Source organism: Eublepharis macularius, chromosome 8 (genome assembly GCF_028583425.1).
Source record: "Eublepharis macularius isolate TG4126 chromosome 8, MPM_Emac_v1.0, whole genome shotgun sequence".
Lineage (NCBI taxonomy): Eukaryota > Metazoa > Chordata > Lepidosauria > Squamata > Eublepharidae > Eublepharis > Eublepharis macularius.
This window is the reverse complement of record NC_072797.1, coordinates 134,278,179-134,292,765: the sequence shown is the minus strand read 5'-3', so window position 1 is coordinate 134,292,765 and position 14,587 is coordinate 134,278,179. Positions and strand designations below refer to the sequence as shown.

The window sequence follows — 14,587 nt, the reverse complement described above, 5'->3', positions numbered from 1 at the left end:
AACACTGGTATAGAGAATATACCTTGCCTGATGTTTTTAAACAACAGACTTTATCATCCCCTTTACCAAGACTGAAATTACAAACGTTGGCTACCCGCCCTAAGTCTGTGTTTGCAGGGGGGTGGGGGGGGTGGGGATTTCCCACAGAGAATTCTCAGCACTGCCGTCCAATTATTATTCCCAGGGCTCTTTGTTGGAAGCTATGACTGTAAAACTGCTAAAAGAACTCTGTGTCTTTGGCACACCTTGAAGTCTGCAGTTTCACCTGGCCAACTTCAAAAAAAGCTACCTATGACTGATCGTAAATTGCACTAATTCAAATTTGCCAGTTTATAATACGCGGGCTTAAACATTTATATATTTTCATTGTCTGTCAAACAAGCAGAGCAATTGCTGATTTTCTGAAGCACTGAAATCAATACATTATTTACTTGAACATATTTGGCTAAGAGTTGTAAAGTATGAATGGGTTCAGGCGAGGCAATTTAAGTAAGACCAATTTGCTTTAAACAGAATGAAACAAAATGAGGGCAGAATATTGTTGGGATCAACAATTTTAATTCCGTACAGGGGTTTTCAAACTGTTCTGAGGTTCCTTAATGAGATGATCAGTAATGCTACATGAAGATCCCTGAAAATCAGACTGCTGACTATTACTGATGTTTCTCTGCAACATGCAGGGTTCACTTCCGGTCTTCCCCACCCACCACAGTCCATTTCTACCCTAGGAAAGTTGATGGAAGATGAAGGAGGGAGCAGTTTTGCCCACGTGGCTATTGCTCCAAATGGGTTCTGCAACCCTATTAATCAACTTTCCCAGGGTCTGCTAAAAAGGAGGGGAAGCAGGGAAGATTCATGATCCTTGTCCAAGTGTATTGATGGATCCACCCCAGTCTACATTGTGATCCAGGGTGCACGCCTGAGTTCATGGAAAGTAACAGCAAAGCTTAGCAGGTCTCAACAGCTTAAGAACCACTGACTTGGAGCAATGAACTTAGCTAAAAGAATTCATATGCAAAAATGTACATCTAAGCAGCTATTTGTATTCACATTTATAGATAAGTGTGGAAGACGAAAAGTTGCATGCAACTTTAAGAGAACAACCTGCACAGCTTTCTCCTCCCTCAAAGGGGTCACGTCATACATGCCAAATTTCTGACATGGATCTCTCTCTCTGTAGGAAGCTGCATTTTGTAAATGCATGGACCATCACTGTATGAAACATGTATATTTCAGCATGTGTATACACTATACACACTGCCATCAATTGGGGCTTTGCGCACAGAAGACTATAAAGGGACACTGTCTCACGTAACAGTGTGCACGTGGGAAATTCCCTGCACAGAAGCAATTATTTGTGTAGGACATTTGGTATATGCTGTACTTGTCCTCTAAGATGTTCCAAGAAATAGAAATGCAGCATTAAAAGGGAATTTTTACACTCTCTCTCTCACTCTCTCTCTCTCTCTCTCATACTGGCATACACACCTCTTTTACTAATTCCAATGAGAAAAATAGTTGAAATAGACTAGTTACTATACCTTTGTTTACATGAATAATACCTGCCACTGCATTAACACTATTATAACTGCATATAAAACCTTCTTTATAAATTGCCTTCAGAAAATATAAACCTTCTCATAAGAAATATTCTATTCAATATTTGTGTCAATACAAACTTTGTCCATTCTGTATTCAACAGAAAAGTCAAAAGCCACAGAGCTATCTGAAAGGCTGCACTTTGGAGGGCCATCAGGAAAGGAAACGATTCCATCTGTTGTCAAAAGCAGCACAGAGAAGCTTCCCAGTGGAAGCAGCCCACGACTGTGGACGTTTACAATCAACCGTCGCCATCTTGTAAACATCAAAGCACTAGTCAAAGTGTGCACTGGTCACAAAAACAGCATCATGTTTTGCTCCCGTAGGCAACACAAAGAATGGCTTTACATTCAATGCAAAACTAGATAACAAGAAACACACTGAACACAACATTTATATCAGTATATTATTCACAGCCTGACTCCATACCCCAGACAGTTCGAACTATATGATGACTGGTGGCTTAAATCTTGGGACTTCAGCTGAAAGGACTTGTGGATTCCTGCCAGGAAGGGAAGTCTTGCAGAGTAGTCTGCGGAAGAATACGTTTAACAATTGTGCTAATCCATTCCCATGGAAATGAGAGGGTACGCTGGTCTAAGGACTATACATTTCAGTAGCACGCAGCTGTCTGGTGCAGATTCAACCCAATGCGTAGGGGGGGACGTGAGCTCAACACACACCTCTCTGGCACTTCCTCTCGGTCCCCAGATCCCTTTGAGGTTTGTGCGTTAGAATCACAGGTGCCTAAAGGCTGGTACGCATACAGCTCAACAGGCACAAGTTCAACCTGTTTGCTCTTCACATCACAAAGCTGGATTCCATGCCTATATGCATAGCCCATAAGCAAACATCAACAACCCACACTGAAAGGGCAGGGCAAAGCAATGCAATTCAACTCCCACTAGCATCTGCACTGTACTTAGCTTTACACAGCAGCCAATTTAAATTTAAAACACTCAGTTAAATGCAACTGGAATCGACAACAATAGTTGCTAGGCTTATTTCCTGATTATCTCTAGAAGGACATCAGGGGAAAAAATCAACAGCATGAATATACTACAACTACAAAAGCAACTTCTAGAGAAGAGATCTTAAACCAAAATTCATGTGTCTTAATTGGTATAAAGGTTTTAAATGCCAAAAAGGTTTTGCAGGAAGTAATCCAATTTAGAAGTGCAAAATGAAGGAGGCATGTTAAAAAAATGGGTTTTTGCAATTTTTAAAAAAATGACAGTAACTTAGGGCTGGATTTTTTTAAAAAAACTCAAATTGATTTCAAGCACTTTTACACAAAGGGGGATTCTATCATATTTTTGGCCTTACTGTCCAGGCAGCTTGGACATACAAGTGTTTTGTACTTTGAGAATGACCCACTGGGTTTTTTTTTTTGTCCAATTCAAATATTGGGAAGCAAACACCTGCAATGCACAGAATGATTTAAAAAATGCACACAGCAACATAGCCATGTCCACAATAGAAATGCACGAGTGCAAACCTGGGCACTGGGCACATAAATATAAGATGGGAACTGGCTCTGAGCTTGGCTGGCTCCGTTCAAAGAAGCTACTAGGGTGAACTGAACACAATGCTAGCGCTCTACAGACTAGGATTTGCAAGTCTCTCCTGCCCCCAATTTCCTTCCTGGTATTAACTATAGTTAGTCGTCATCCGCACCAAGCCCAGCCACAAGTTCTCTTGTAAAAGAGAGGGGTTACAAAGAAGATTTGCATCCGTGGCTGTTTACATTAACCATGTCTTGTGTTAGTACACACGTAATATGAAGCCCCGGTGAATGCCCCAACAAGGAAGATGGACTGTGTGTCCTGAGAATGGTCCCCAATTGCAAGTCATGGATGAACAAGGAGCTCATATTACATGTGCATCAGATCATGGTTAGTTAAACCACCAGTAGGTAAATAACTGAAATAGCATTTCTCTCCTAGAAAAAATGGTTGGATTCTGTGGGAAAGATCTGTGCTTGGGGGGGGGGGGGGGGTTGGGAAGTGGCAATTTTGCTCATCGCCACCCCCCACTAAAGCCTTTCCTTATATTGGTTCTGGAGGGTCCCCCCATTCTATAGCAGCAGCATATCAGGAGAACATTTTGGGCTGCAGTGGGAGGTGAAAAGCGAGGAAGTCTCAGTTCCATGCAGAGAAGTCCTTCCTCCAAGCATGGAAGGTTTTTAGACAGGATCTAGCCAAATGGGTTTACATCACCTATTGTTCAACTGGAAGCCTTATCCATCTCAATCGAAACAATAAAAACTGATGGGACATGCCTACTTCATCTCTACACAAGCACTAACAAAAAGGTGGAGGCACCTTGCACAGAGCAGTAGAAGGAAGAAAGTGCAAAGGAATATACCATCTTTAATACCTAAGTGCATCAACACAGGGCTTTATAGAAAGCACACTGTTCAATGATAAAGGATACAAAGCATAAGCTACAATTTTTAGTGTCCCTGCCACTCAATCCAAGTCACTTTCAATGACAGCATAATAAAAACTGCAAATAATTTCTTTTAGTAATGAAAACATATTCATAAGGAAATAGACCCTCTTCTGATAAACGAATCTGAATGTGTCAATTGCCCATCCAAAAATTCTGAAACGCTGTGTATATAATACACCTAAATAATTCAAAGACTGTGAAGTGTTGCTGAGTTTGCAAAAAAAAAGGGGGCATGCTCTGCATCTAGGTGCATGTAAACGTTTTTTAGAAATGAGAAAGTAAAATATACTAAAGTCTACCAATATCCAGGACATTACAAAAGTCAGAGAAAAGACTTAAGACGTTTGGATTCAGTGAACTATGTTCACTGCAGATTCTTTAGCAGTTGTAAGATTTCTAGTAGAAACCTGAACTAAGGAAACTGTATTCTGTCTATCAATCAGTAATGATCCTTTTCGGCACCTCCCGACTGATATCAGAATAAGGTGGTCTGTGTTCGTGGAACCCAACTATGAGCATGATCCATCCATCCATCCAACTGCAGCTAAGCATTTTATGCCCTATTTGATTTCAAGTAGAAGAATTTAGAAACTGTTTAAATCTCTCAAACAAATGGGACTTTAACTGGACCTCACATGGGGAAAGCAGGAGTGACCCCCCCCTCTCTTTCCCCCTCTGAACAGCAGTCCCACGTACTCCATGGCAAGGGCCAGTGAAATCCTCTGTTTCGAAAGCAGTTGCATTGCAAAACCAAAACAGTCTATGAAATGTGAAAACGCTTTACTGTGTAACCAGCCCAGCGGCCCAAGGAGACCCGTAACAGACTGGCACCCCTTCTAAGGTGACTGAAATCAGGTGAGTTTAGAAGGGTGTGATTCTGTTTAGGATTCAGAGTTTTAAAATCCTCCTGATTATTATTAGGCCGAAATACTATTTGTGTCTGAATTGGAACAGATAACTGCAGGACTCATTATCAGTGCACTGGATAACATGACACTGGAAGAATTCAGAATCCTTTTCCTTGTTCCTTTGTATTCTCTCTCCCAGTCCCACTCCACTGTTACAGCGCATCAGAATCTTAATGTTCACTGTATGGTCAAAAGCAACAAAAAAATTCTCACGAATTGTACGTAAAACTACAGAGTTTGTCTGTAGGGACAGAGCTGGCAGGTTGCATGAGTAATTAAACTGCAGGATTCACTGCCAGAGGCTTCAGTGACAGCTAGGGGCATACATATCTTTAAAGGAGGGCTAGACCGATTCCTGGGGGATCGCTGGCTACTTAGCCACAGGGAGTAAAGGGAGCCTCCATCCACAGAGCCAGCAAACCTATCCCCTATGAGGCAACATGAGGGGAGGGGCGACCTCTGTGCCCTGTTTGTTGTTGGCATGTGATCAGCCACAGGACGCTGGATTAGATGGACCGCTGGTCTGATATCTCGAAGATATTCTTAGAGATGACAGACGAAGGATTCAGGAAGACCAAAGACCAGCATGCTGCCACTTAAAATCCAACGTAACCCCTCTTTGTTAGAGATGCTGTTTTAGTACAGCCACCATTTTTTGCAAATACTTGCACAAATCACTGGTTGCAGCTATTTTAAGCATTCATTTACAAATGTATACTGTGCTGCTGAGATTTAAAAAGAGTTAAAGGGACATCACTTAGGGAAGCATGTAATTTTAATTGCACCATGCTATCTTACTGATGAGCACTGAAGCTTAATTAAGAATTTTATTAACAAAATACTGTTAATAACAGTAGTGCATGCCATCAAAGAGAATTACACATAATTACAGAGGCCGGGAGCTAAAGAACTATACTTGGTTAGCCTAAGGGCTAGCCCAGCAGAAATCTGAGTTTGTTTTTTGAACAGGTGAACTCCCTTCAATTTCAAAAGTAGCTTGCCATGTGACACTGGTTTGACAGCAGCTGGGAGAGAACAAGTTTAAAGCTCCCGTTGGTTTAAGGACTTAACGAGTTTCATGGTTCTTGTGCAAGCTGCAAGATGAGCAAGATTTAATAATGCCTTTAAAATGCCTGAAAGAGGAGAAACTAAAGTTTCGATCTAAAGAGAATAATTTGGAGTTGTTCCATTTGTTCCTATTTGCACTGTTTTGTGTACTGTCAAAGCAAGGAGGAGCTAAGAAACGGAAAAGACTTAAGTGCCCTCTTAAGCAGAATGACTCTTTTAAGTCTATTGGTGTTAGAAAGTGCAATGATGCTTTTGGATTGGACTGTAAACAACTATTGGCACTCACGAAGTGTTTGATAAAACTCCAGGATTTTGCAAGGAAAAGAAAGCAACTCTTAGTTTTATAAGAAAATCTTCTTTGAAATGCACCAGAGTTTTAATCTTGATAGTGTGGCAATAAACATAAACTGCTGTCTCCACTCTAGAAACTCAGAAGGCGGATGGGCTCGGGCGCATCAAAAGAAGCCCTATTTAAAACAGTTTCTTATACTTTTTTTCTTGCAGACCATAAACTCTCTCCTGCTGCGTAATATAAAATGGGTGCAAAATGCCTTCACGAAAATACAGCATAAATAAGAACTGATAAGGGCAAGTGCCACCGGGGTGCCCACAAAAGCTTCTGGAAGGCCACTGGAAGAGAAGCAGCTGCCTAATATTACCCTAGGGATTGTTTGGAAAATGGGAAGGTAAAATCTAGCCTCTCTGTTAACAATTACAAAAGTGTTCAGGTTTAGTATTACTGTTTTTATAATTTAGGGGCACTGATACTTCCTGAATTGCCTCAGTTACATGGTGCGGCTTCAGAGGTCAGCCATCCTGATGAACAGAATTCAGCAAAATGTGTTTTTTGACTATTAGAGCTAGACATACTCAGACTAAGCTGTTCTCCTCAATTCTTCCTTCTGTATGTTTTATCCATAGAAAGACATTCCTGTGACAATGAACTTTTTCCTTGTAAATCCCATTACAGTAAACAGCTATAAAAGATAATCTGGAACTCCAGGCACTAGCAAATGCTAGTTGTGAAACTAAAGTGAAAAAAGTGCAAGGAGCTACCAATTCACAAATAACAATGATCAGCAAGAACCAACCTGGACATAATATTCCCCCCCTCCCCAGACACACACTATCAGTAGTCATGCCCAGATCAATGTATATAACACACACAGACCTAGGCAGATATGCCCAGATCCGCTCTTTAATACAGACCAAAACGGCAGCAACATTTCAATTTAGTGTATCAATAAATAAAGCATTAACAACTGTGGAAATAGGTAGTTCGTGATATTGTGCCATAATTACAAGTTCTAGCTTTGGTATTTCCAGCAACAGTCTCATAGCACATTAAAATGGGTGGAGGGGATGATGACATAAAATTAGGAATAGCATGCCAACGGTGAGAATTCTGAAAAAGAAACACACATGCTACCAATATAGTAGAAAACTGGAAGCTTGTAGTGTACTTTAAAAAAAAATGTGCTTTATCAAAAAAATTCAATAAAATGATGAAAGGTTTTCCCCCCAAAGGAATTGGTAAAGTAGTGCAGAAAGAGGAAGTGTTATTTCTTCAGCTATTTGTGCTCATCAATAAATTGTCATGCAGCACGGGGGACACAGTCCACACAAAGCTAGGTGCATGGAAGACTGATCCCTGTAATATTCCATCTAACCCTTTGTTGCTGCAATGCATCCAGTATTTATCAATCGAGTGCAAGTAACCTGTATGTTGACAGATTAGGGAGGAGTGGGCCACTGGAGCCCTCCCTGTGCAACTGCAAAGGTGCTCAGCAACATCCAGGTGCATTGCAGTGAACCTCTCTCTCACAGGGGCAGTACAACCAGCAGAGTGGAGGATGGATCATACCGCTAGGCTACATAAAGCATTATTCCACAGAACAATCAGCAATATAAACATAATCAGTTTTGTATGCTCTTCATATATATATATATAAACTTTTTTCCTCTGGGGGCTTCTAGGATAGCTTAAACTCTAAGCAAGAAACATTAATTTTTCTTTCTAAAAAAACTAAAAGCTTATTTTTATAAAATAGTTGGCTCCAAGGGGATAAAATGGAGAAAGACAATAGTGTAAAATGCACAGCAGAATGGGATCTCTGCTTCACTGGCAAAAAGCAAGAATTGGGAAATGAATTACTGAAAGGCAAAGGCCTCAGATCGTGATGTGTGAATGACTATCTCATGGCAGCCACAGGGTGGGCGCCGTACAACAAACATGGGCGTAACAGCAGGTTCATAAGTCATCATTCTTAACTTTAGAGCCAAGCCACAAGTGACGAATGACACTTGCCTGGCAAGTGAACAGACTCACGTGTATTCCTCTCTGTTCACTTGGCCCTCCACTTGATCACTATGTGATCACTACGTGATCAAGTGGAGGGCAAGTGAACAGGGAGGAATACACGTGAGTCTGTTCACTTGCCAGGCAAGTGTCATTCGTCACTTGTGGCTTGGCTCTTAGTCGTACAATTCAGCGTTATCAGGCAAGTCTACTTGGTCTGCAGCAGGCGTGCTGCAACTGCTTCCCGGATCTCTCTCTCTCTCTGTCAACGGCCCGCCTCACCAGATGCCACGCTCTCGGTTCTGGAGTCTTTCACATATCCAGTTTTTTTCTGCTTCTGCTTTGATTTCTTTAACATACGAACCTTGAATTCAAAAATTTAAAAAGTGAAGATAAGTCACGGCAAATAATCTCTGTTCAAAGCACATCCCTTCTCAAGAAGAAGAAAGGTATTTTAAAAGTTAACAGCAAGCCTGGATGAAGATGTTCTTTCTACGGGCAGTAGGTCTACACACTGGTCTACAATAAATATAAAACATTTGGGACAAAATCTGGAGCCGTTACCTTTGGTCCTGCAGCAGAAATAATTATCTGGCCTGGTGGCTGGATCCAGGGCTCTCCATCTACTTGCACAGGGATGGGCTTTAGAAGGGTCAGCCGGAAATAGGAGCCTTGGGCAATGCGGATGCCTGAGCGGAGGCCTCCCTGGACCTGGCCCTGTTAAAAGACACACAGTCAGAGTGAGTCCTTTTAAAAATGACTGCATTTGCTTATAAAGAAGCATAGGTTTCTTTCCAGGTGCAGCATAAAGAGAAAGAAGATAAGACTGTACAGTCATAAAAAAACTTCTTGTGTATAACTTGGGGGGCGGGGTCATCTTATATTCAAGTCAGTCTTCCTTTTAGGTAAATACTTTAATATGAGAGAGGCCACAACAGTTTTAAAATTAATTTTCCAGGATTGATATGATTGTAGTATACTGGATATTTTTAAAAGTTTGCTTGTAAATTTATCATCTCATGAAATATTCTCAGGATTACAGCCTCAAAATCTACTCTAAAAAAGAATTTTTACTATCAAGATGTTGACAGAGGTTCAAAAAGTGCTAAATTACCAATCTCAGACTAACAAGAATTAAACAGCTATGATTACTTCTCTCTGGTATAATTAAAAGGCTTTACAGGGATTCCATATCTTTTTAGCTGTTTTTATGATCCACTTGTATTCTGGGGACTACTTTGTGAAAAAAGCTTTGGAATATTGTTTTATGCTGTTTTTTTATCCATGGCTTCTTTTGTAATTGTGTGGTGGTTTTGATGCTTGTATTCCATTGTTTGTAGCAGATTTCTAGACAGACGGCATCTACATTTTCTAAATAAATAATCTATTGGAACATCTGAAATCATTCTAGAAAACAATCCAATTTTCTAGAATGCTAAAAAAAAACCAAACAAAAAACCCAGAAAATCTGAGACAGATACTAACCAGGTATGAAGCTGGGAAGAAAAATATCTCAGTTAATTGCAAACAAAGAAATGCAACGTAATTTTCATCGTTCGCTACGCCGGTTCTGATTCCCCTGCTACGTAGGCCAAATGGGCATCCAGTAAGTCTCACATGAATTTATTCCAGCCCAAATTTAAACTTTTCTAAACCCATTATTTTCCAGATACTTGCTATAATTTGAACTATTCTTTAAACCTAGTGACCAACAGTAATATTTTGCCAGTTTGCAACAACAGCCAGCTAGCTTTATTCTTATTTCTTCTCAGGCTTCAAATTGGCTATAACAGAAAACCATCCATTCAGTGTATACATCTTTCATTTAGACCTCATTTTAGTATGATTTTAATATGATAAACAGGTTAATCTGTTCATATGGTAAATACAATTATTATATTTTTATTTCATTTATGAATGGGTCATACCCATGAGATAATTTGAGTGTCCCAATAAACTAGGATTTCTGAGTGTGTGGATCTTCTCCCGACTTAATCAAAACCAACACTTACCATGTGAACAACTCCAGTGACACCAACCACTTCCAGTAAACCATCATCAATTCTTGGTTTCTCAAACCGATTATCATTATCGGATCCCCAAAGATCAGCACCAGAGCCCCAGCTACATAGAGAAAATAGCCAGAAGACCATTATTACCACTCTGTTTTTTAAAAAGGAAGCATTTTTTTAAAATCCAGTGTACAAGACCCTCTTACAAAAAATGCTATATTATGAACAGACAAAATGAGCGCCAATGAAGATTTTCAGAAGGTAACCTCTTCCTTCCCTTGAACAAGGGCCACCGAGAACATTCTAGAGAAAGTGAGACGAAGACCGACTGATGCACATCTTTCTTCTTTTGCGCACAGGAGATGGAGTTAAGCTTTTCACACTTCTTTTGTTGTTACTCCTTTCCAACGTCCGGAGGGGCCCCTCTGAGCAACTTTGATCCACAGCACTCATAAGTGAAGAAGGGGACACAGGGGGAGGAAGCCTTGGGGAAAGCTCCAGACAAGTGGAGCAGGGGGTGGGCAATTCCCACCACTATGCCCTTCAGAGGCTCTTTCCCAGCAAGGAGCCCTCATCCCATTTGACTAAGCACTCTCCCCCAGTCCATTTCCCCTTACCTGTCTACCCAAGTCCACTTTTAAGGGGCATCTTCACATCACTAAAGCCATTGCTTCCTCAACCACTACAGCTTAATGTTACCAAAAATAATACAAAACACAACTAAAATAGATGGTGATTTTTATAGTATTTGCATTAATGCTATACTGGAATAAGATGAATACCACTTTATCAAAGGAAGTCGAACATGAGATAGGCTCAATATTGATTCAAATCCGCGGAAGGTAAAGAGCTTCCTCTGCTGTTGGAGTATTCCACTTCAGTGCTCACACAACTACTGTAGCTACACCCAATACACAGTTGAGCCCAATAATCAGTAAAGTATAACATTCTCTCTAGAAGCAACTATTTTCCTAGGCAGATCTGTATCCTCAGATGCAGCCATCGTGCTCATCAGGGGCAAGAGACCTTCAGTCGCTTGCTTGAAAAATTAAGAAGTAGTTAATTTTTTGTCAGTTTCAGATGGATATCCATCTGCAGTAGAACAGCAAGATTAGAGTCCCCTGGAGACTTAAAGACCAACAAGATTTACACGGTATAAGTTTTCAAGAGTCAGATCTGATTAAGGGAGCTTTGACTATTGGGCTTATAGAGCTTATACCCTATAAATCTTGTTGGTCTTTAAGGTGCCACTAGATTTGAATCTAGCTTTTTTCAGACTTCATTTTTTCACCTGATGATCTGCACAGGACACTTCAGGATACCTTGTATTAAAATGGTACCCAAAAAGCCATTTATTGCACAAATATGTGTTGGCATCGTTCCAACCATAAACAAATCTATGAACCCATTAAAGGCTGGGCATGTAAGTTAACAAAAAGCCCAAATGCACATCGATATCCATATTAACCCAAATAATATCAGTTCGTCAATCAAGCTTCCTAGAAGAATGGAAACTCCGTATGCAAAAGATAAGCCCAATCTTAGCCAGTTTGGGACCCAGACAAGATAATGAAAACATTGTTGCCGTATTAGCAGATGTGGACCCAGAGACCTCGTACAAGGTCGCTCTTTTTGCCCTTGCAGCAGGGAAAATTCGAGAGAAGGGACTCGTGACAGCACAGGGCTGTCAATAGGCTGCAAGCACAATAGTGTAATTGTTATAGTGTTTTATTCAGCTTGTATTGTATATTTTATCTGTATCGTCATTTATATTTTTGCTACTGTTTTATTGTTTGCAATGGCCTTTGGCCCAATGCAATAAATCCTGAACTGAACAGTATGCAAAAGATGTGTTACCCCCTTTCACAAACTCCTTTTATTTTAGTTTTGTGTTAATATAGAAAAAAATATCGGTATAAAGAGAGCTTTTTCAGATTGGGTATTATTCTAAGAAACCAGACTTTCCATATGGATCCTCAGTTCATTCCTTATTACAGATTAGTGACAAATGCTAGAAAATAAGGACAAAATATAGCCGATGTAAGGGAAGAGTTTGAAATTTAAATTTCCCATAACATTTAAAGAAGTTATTCTGTCTTAAAGGCTTCGGCATGTTTTCACTGCAAGACTTGTAAGGGCTTTGCATCAAATCAGATATTTTTTAAACAGTTGCTGAGTTCCTGGATTCAGCATTTATACAACCACAGCTTTTAATTTCAGCGTTTAACTTTTAACACAGCTGTCTATGTAAAAAAAGCAGAGATTCAATCTGTAGATTTCGGGCAGTGGGGCCTTGTAAAACTGCTAACAATGAGCTGGAACAGACAATACTGAGCTCCATGAATCAATGGTGTGACTTGGTATAAAGCAGCTTTTATCTGTCCTCATTGCAAGTTGAATGGCCAAAGGCAGCAGGAGGGAATTAACAAAGCATCCAAGGCATGGCAAGCACTCCACAGGGACGTTGTTTAATGTGGATGCCTTCACCCATTTCTGTATACCGTAGCAGAACTTCAGATCAGTGCACCTGAACTGTGGAAGCTACACCTAAAACAATAATTACTGCATCGGTAAAATGGAAACTTCATGCCAATCCTGAAAGCGGCAAAATCAAGCCATCCACAGATGACATTCAGCTGACAGCTCAACTATATAGTGAAGGATGATGTTGTAAATTAATAAAAAGGAAAAAAGGGGGGGGGGCTCCAGAAAAACAGACCCATGAGGACTAAAATTGCTATTAGAGGTATGGCACGCTGACACCAATTAAGAGTTAGTAAAAGGGCGGGGGGCAGAAACATGAGAGAAGTGGGAAAATTGGGCCTGCTCAGCCTGAGAGCCACATAGCGCAATCCCAGACACAGTTCCTTAGGTCTCCACTGACAGTACACTGGAGAGGGAGGGGTGGGGATTTCCAAACTGTTTACCCCCGCCCCACAACAAAGAGCACAGTTTTCTATGGGTTCCAGCTTGTGTCATCCCACAGCAAACTTCAGTCACATGCCTATAAGGTGGCAGCAAAAAGACCTTAAATGCAGGTAAGATTGGGATCTCTGCATATACAGGGAATTCCCTCAGTTTATGGGAAAATATTAACAGTAGTCTTCAGGCCACCTTAAATAATAATAATATTCGATTTATATACCGCCCTTCAGGATGACTTAACACCCACTCAGAGCGGTTTACAAAGTATGTTATCATTATCCCCACAACAAAACACCCTGTGAGGTGGGTGGGGCTGAGAGCGCTCCAGAAAGCCGTGACTAGCCCAAGGTCACCCAGCTGGCTTCAAGTGGAGGAGTGAGGAATCAAACCCGGTTCTCCAGATTAGAGTCCCGCGCTCTTAACCACTACACCAAACTGGCTCTCTCAAAGTGTTCCCAAACTTTATCCTCTGTACCTCTCCCAGTTGGTTCCCATGGAAAGGTTAAGCGCTGCAAATAAACTGTTGCTTCAGACAAATTCAGCATAGTACATGGACTCAGTGTGAGCTGCTACTACAAATAATCACAAATTATTTGTACAAATATTATATTACTATATTAATAGAGGCGCGTTATTAAAATACAGCATGGGATGCAATCTAACATTATTTCACAGAAACAGGCCAGTGAAACTGCCTGTAAGTGTACATGCACACGCACACACACAGATGTGTTGATTTTACCTGGGAATATTTATGAAAATAAGACCCTCAATACTTGGCAGTTCAACTTCATGCTGGTCCACTTGAAGTTTTATTTCTTTGTGAAGATTTCTTGTGTGATTCATTCTCTGCAGGCCAACTTTTACATAGACACCTTTGTTATGAAACCTAAAGACAGAGATTTTTCATTTAATGCAAATAGCAGATTTACAGCACACCAAGGATTTAGGTTTGTTCATTAATACAATATATTAAAAGGGAAGGCATTCTTTTTAGGATAAGCAGCAATTTTACAAGTCTGACTTGGGTCTGGAATATAACTTGGCATAAAGGGCTTCATTAGCTTTGTTTCTGCATTTCCTATTGCCAAAAAGCACCTTTGGCTTTTTCTTCAAAATTTCATCTATTTCAGTCAAAGCCTGAACGCCAGGAGTATGAAAGAGCCTCTCCCCACCCCAGTTGGTTTTTAAGGCTCCAGGGAATATTGCAGCCCCAACACCAGCTTACAGGACACTTCTCCGGGAAGTCCTTCTCCTGGAGGGCTTCTTCAGGACCGTTCCCAGGCCACGGGAACCTAGTCCAACAATGCTCAGGAAAGTCC

At 40.7% G+C, this 14,587-nt stretch overlaps 1 protein-coding gene across 2 annotated transcripts in view; it reads right to left on the bottom strand.

The window, feature by feature from the left end:
- Nucleotides 1-8,456: 8,456 nt before the first annotated feature.
- The window catches only part of DGKQ (diacylglycerol kinase theta), an 83,481-nt gene continuing 77,350 nt past the window's right edge, over nucleotides 8,457-14,587 (bottom strand). For both annotated transcript variants that reach the window (XM_054986843.1, XM_054986844.1), the window contains 4 exons: nucleotides 14,008-14,154; nucleotides 10,341-10,452; nucleotides 8,893-9,045; nucleotides 8,457-8,692 (listed from right to left, as the gene is read on the bottom strand). In XM_054986843.1, coding sequence (XP_054842818.1) covers nucleotides 8,594-8,692; nucleotides 8,893-9,045; nucleotides 10,341-10,452; nucleotides 14,008-14,154 — 511 coding nt within the window. In that variant the 3' untranslated portion in view covers nucleotides 8,457-8,593. The remainder of the gene's footprint in view (nucleotides 8,693-8,892; nucleotides 9,046-10,340; nucleotides 10,453-14,007; nucleotides 14,155-14,587) is intronic.